At 38.9% G+C, this 4,812-nt stretch overlaps 1 protein-coding gene across 1 annotated transcript; it reads left to right on the top strand.

Annotated features, from left to right (window-relative positions):
• Window positions 1–220: 220 nt before the first annotated feature.
• Window positions 221–1,170, top strand: LOC103733562 (olfactory receptor 14J1-like). Its single transcript, XM_008832418.3, is given in 2 exon segments — window positions 221–848; window positions 851–1,170. Coding segments are annotated over 2 exon segments (948 nt in total).
• Window positions 1,171–4,812: the final 3,642 nt, after the last annotated feature.

Raw genomic sequence — 4,812 nt, 5'->3', positions numbered from 1 at the left:
CTGCAAAACTGCAATGCACAACATACACTAATGTACCCTAGCCAAAGTTATATCCTTTGCATTCTCACCACCAAAGGCAAAACGATACTGAAAGTATAGTCTAGACACCTAATAGTAAGTGCCGGAATAAGCATTGCTGAGTAAAGGCAGAGATTCTTAGACAACTTTTCTACTGCATTTCCTTTATATTTCAGCTGCTGCCACAATTTCCATTCTCAAAATGACTATAACAAACATAACCACAGAGTGTGGCTTCCTCCTCCTAGGGTGCTCTAACAGCTGTGAGCTACAGATGCTGCATGCTTTGGTCTTCTTGGTGATATACCTGTTGGTCTTGGCAGGTAACTTCATCATCATCACCATCACAACACTGGACCCACAGCTCCAATCTCCAATGTATTACTTCCTGAAGCACCTTGCCCTTCTTGATCTCTCCTCCCTGTCTGTCACTGTCCCCCAGTCTATTCATAATTCCCTGACAGGCAGTGGCTACATTTCCTACATTCAGTGTGTATTGCAGGTTTTCTTCTTCATATCCTTGGGCTGGGATGAGGTGGCCATTCTCACAGTGATGTCCTATGACCGCTATGTGGCCATCTGCTTCCCGCTGCATTATGAGGGTATCATGAGCTCCCAAAAGTGCAGGTGGGCTGTGACAGCTGTGTGGGTAAGTGGAAGCATCCCAGGGAGCTTGTACACAGCAACCACATTCTCTATCAGATTCTGCAAGGCCAAAATAATCCAGCAGTTCTTCTGTGATGTCCCCCAATTGCTCAAACTTGCTTGCTCCAGTGATTACCTTGTAGTGACTGGAGTGGCTGCCTTCATTGGTGCTGTGGCCTTTGCCTGCTCACTGCCATCACTCTGTCCTATGTTCAGATATTCTCAACAGTCCTCAAGATGCCCTCTGCTGAAGGTCAGTCTAAGGTCTTCTCCACCTGCCTGCCCCACCTCTGTGTTGTTTCATTTTTTCTGTTCTCGGGATCTTGTGCAGTTCTCAAGCCAACTTCAGACTCAGCAACTGCTTTAGACCTCATGCTTTCTGCTTTTTACACAATAGTACCCCCAACACTCAACCCTGTTATCTACAGTCTGAGGAATGAAGACATGAAGACAGCTGTAAGAATATTACTGCTAGATAGAGAATTCTTTGGAAAAAGACCATTCTAATTTTCCTCTTAGTGGCTGGCAACATTAAACACAAGAAACATCTTTAGTAGTTTGAAAGCCTTTACTATGTAATGTTAAGAACAATAGCAATGTATCTTCTAGAGAAACCATATTATCAATCCATTGTATAAAAATCACATTGATGTGATTTTTCCCTACGTTATTGAATTTTTTTACTTTCAAGTTAATAGAAGATAAAATTATTAAAAGATAGTAATATAAACACAGCACTTCTTAAATCTCCCAGTTCATATATTGGCACATGCATAGATTACCAACAATTCTCTATGGGTTTTGAAAACATGTTTATGAACAATGTTACAGTAATAAGAAGGACAGAGTTGTTATATAAACTGATAATGCACCATGTGATTCAAAATTTAATATTTATCATTAATTTCAAAAGGATATTTCAACTTCTGTCTTTCCATATATAAATAACCTGTATTAGCATAAATATGTATGCCATTTTGTGCACATCCACTTAATTTAATATTTATAATTTTCTTGGATACAAAGACTCCAACGAGATTAATATGAAAATGCTATTAACCTTCAATGAGTTAACTTGTACCATTTGCTTTCAATTTTACTTCATTCTTATACATCTAATTAAAAATTAGAAATTCTTAGGTATCTCTGTGATTGCAAAGCCAGTCTACTGTATATAGTGAGTTCCAGGGATCTAGGACTAAATAGAAAGAATTATAAAAATATTAAAGGGCATTTTTATCTTTAGAAATCCAAGGAATGGAGTTGTTGAACCAAAAAGGTTGAACTCTCTTGCCAATTTGGCCATATTAGTTTTCAAAGTCCTTAGTAGGTGACCATGAGCAATGCAGGGTTGGGTTTCTCTATTACATTTCACAGGATTTATTATTTCATACAATAAATATTCATTGAGTCTTTTGTCTTCTAGGTGTCTGAATAGTAGAGACACCTTGGGTGTGCAGAGCACTGAAAACTGTGGCAATATATTCAGTGGTGAAATATTACTTTCCCAGAGTCTTTTCAAGTCTGTGAACCTTCAAGATACTAACATATTCCAGACATTTGCACATTTTCCATTTTTTCATATAATTTTGATTCATTTTACCTTTCATTTATTAAAAGGATTTATTATTATCGTAATTTCATCTTTTATATTGGCAAATGGTTTTCTCTGTCACATTTTATATCAGTTGTGGGGTCCACCCCAAGGTCCCACCTCAGAGGGATGTGCTGCGATGGGAGTCAGGGAAAGGTGAGCACGCTGTCCTGCCGTTTCACCAGCCCTCCTTCCCGAGGAAATTCAGATGGGACAGGGTGTCTTCTCAAGCAGGAACTCGTTTATTGCAGGTGTCACAGAGCTTATATAGGCAGAAACCACAGTCTAGAAATCCCCTTGGAAACCCCCTCCCCGAATGCACTCAATTAGCCTAAAGGTCAACCTGCCACATGGGCAGGGTCCCATAGGTGTCAACGATGATCATGGGCTGATCACACGTCGCCCAGGGGTGCAGAAGGACCAGCATCTAATCCATGATCTTCAAGACAAGTCAGGCCGCGCTCTGCTTAGTTCCTCTCAGCACCATTTTTGCAGTGTCGCTCGCAGGCTCCCACAATGTTTTTCACATCATTGTTTATATTCTACCATCATAACATTTTTAAAAATTTTATTTATTATTATTATTTTATGTTTATGCGTGTATTGCCTGCATGTAAGTAAGTGAACCCATGTCGTGCAATGCCTGTGGAGGGTGGAAGAGACTCTCGGATCCCTTGGAACTGGAGTCACAGACAGTTGTTAGATGCCATGTGAGTGCTGGGATTTGAACCTGGGTGTTCTGCAAGAATAGTGTTCTTAACTGCTGAGCCATCTCTTGAGTCCCATAACATCATAACACTTAAATCATGAGATTTTACATGTGTAGCAATGATCTTAAGTACTCTAGGTAATCAAGACATAACGTTAGATGATAATCTCAAGATTTTACCACCTCAGTTTCTAGAACATTCTATCTGCAAGGATGTACTAATGAAATACCTTATCACTTTCTGAAATATTATTCTACTGGCTTATTATTTCATTTTACCTTTTCACCTATTACAGTGAAAATACTGAGTCAGAAAAAAAAAACATTTCAAATGTAGGTTCTAATTTTATTATTATTCTCTAACTAAAATTTTGCTAAATAATATATTGTTCATTACTATGAGATATAAGTGGAAAGCCATTCTTTGCTATATAAAAATTTTTTTTTAATTTAACTATGTGTATTTGTGTGTCTTTGTGTGTGTGTACACTTGCATGTGTGTGAAGGTGCTTGTGCCACTGAACCTATGTGGAAGTCAGAGGACATCCTTTGGGCACTGTTTTTTGCTTTTCCACTGATTTTTTTCTTAATTTGAGACACTATTTTTGCTATTGCCTGTGCCAGTCTTTCTGGCCCACAAGAGCATGAATGTTCTCCTATCCCCCCATAGGATGCTGAGATTACAGACACCTGTGCCTCTTCCTCAGGATTTTACATGGGTTTTTAAGATCTGAACTCCATGTTGTCAGGACTGTGCAGCCAGCACTTTCACCCACTCAACCATCCCTGCAGTCTGTAAATACTTTCCTTACCCTCTCATGGGAATATTTTTAGTGTCCTTACTCATCTTAATAAATATCAAATCTGCCTTTGAAATTAATTCTCATAATAGCAACCTCACATATTTTCTTCCTGTACCTGAAAAGCCTTGTCTAATATCTCCCCATGGGATACAAAGAGACTCTGGCAAGACCTTTGCACCATCAATCAAGGATATTGTAGCGCACAAAAGTACAGGTGTGTCAGCTCAAGAGTTGAGAAGACCTTTGCACCATCAATCAAGGATATTGTAGAGCACAAAAGTACAGGTATGTCAGCTCAAGAGTTGAGGAGGTAAAGTTCAAACTCACATGGCAACCTTTCAACATTATTTAAAAAGAACTCAAGTCAAAAAAAGATATTGTACAGGTTCACTCAATTTTGAAGTAAAACATAGTGCATGTTCTAATAACCATGGTATGACCAGTCTTGGAGTGATTGGGAAGGAGCACATTTGACTAATTGTGTTGGATTAATGGGTTAGTCTAAAACACCTTCTCATGTCTATACACTTGATATATATTTTTGTCTTATTTATAAAAGTTAGAATTTTTGTCTACTTGAGTTTGTATGGGAACTGTGCATGCCATCGCCCCAGGTTCATATGAGCAAGATCATCGTCATGGATCTCTGCCCCCTCTTCTGCAATAGTCTCTGAGACCTGGGTGGGTGGAGTTTAATATGGGAGTCACGTCCAAGGACCCACACTCTGCAGAACCTGATTCTCTTTGCTATGACCATTTGTGACCTTTTGTGTCCATTGCCCTCTGTTGCATGAGGAAGCTTCATTGATGAGAATTGAGAGATGCATTAGTCTTCTCATTATGCCTTGTTCTATGATTTTTGATCCTGAGTTGTAGAGATTGCATTGCAGATGTGCCACATAGGCCTGGGAAATTCATAGGTAATCTTCGTGTATGACTAGTTGTGGAAATCTGTAAAAATCTCCATTAGTTGTAAAAGAAGTTTCCTTAGTGATTGGTGACTTGGTTTCTTGTCTGTAACAATAAGGATTCATATTTTGCAT

This window comes from Nannospalax galili, unplaced genomic scaffold (assembly GCF_000622305.1).
Source record: "Nannospalax galili isolate Female #2095 unplaced genomic scaffold, S.galili_v1.0 scaffold2056, whole genome shotgun sequence".
Lineage (NCBI taxonomy): Eukaryota > Metazoa > Chordata > Mammalia > Rodentia > Spalacidae > Nannospalax > Nannospalax galili.
Note: the sequence above shows the minus strand (reverse complement) of the source record. Positions and strands in the feature narration are given on the sequence as shown.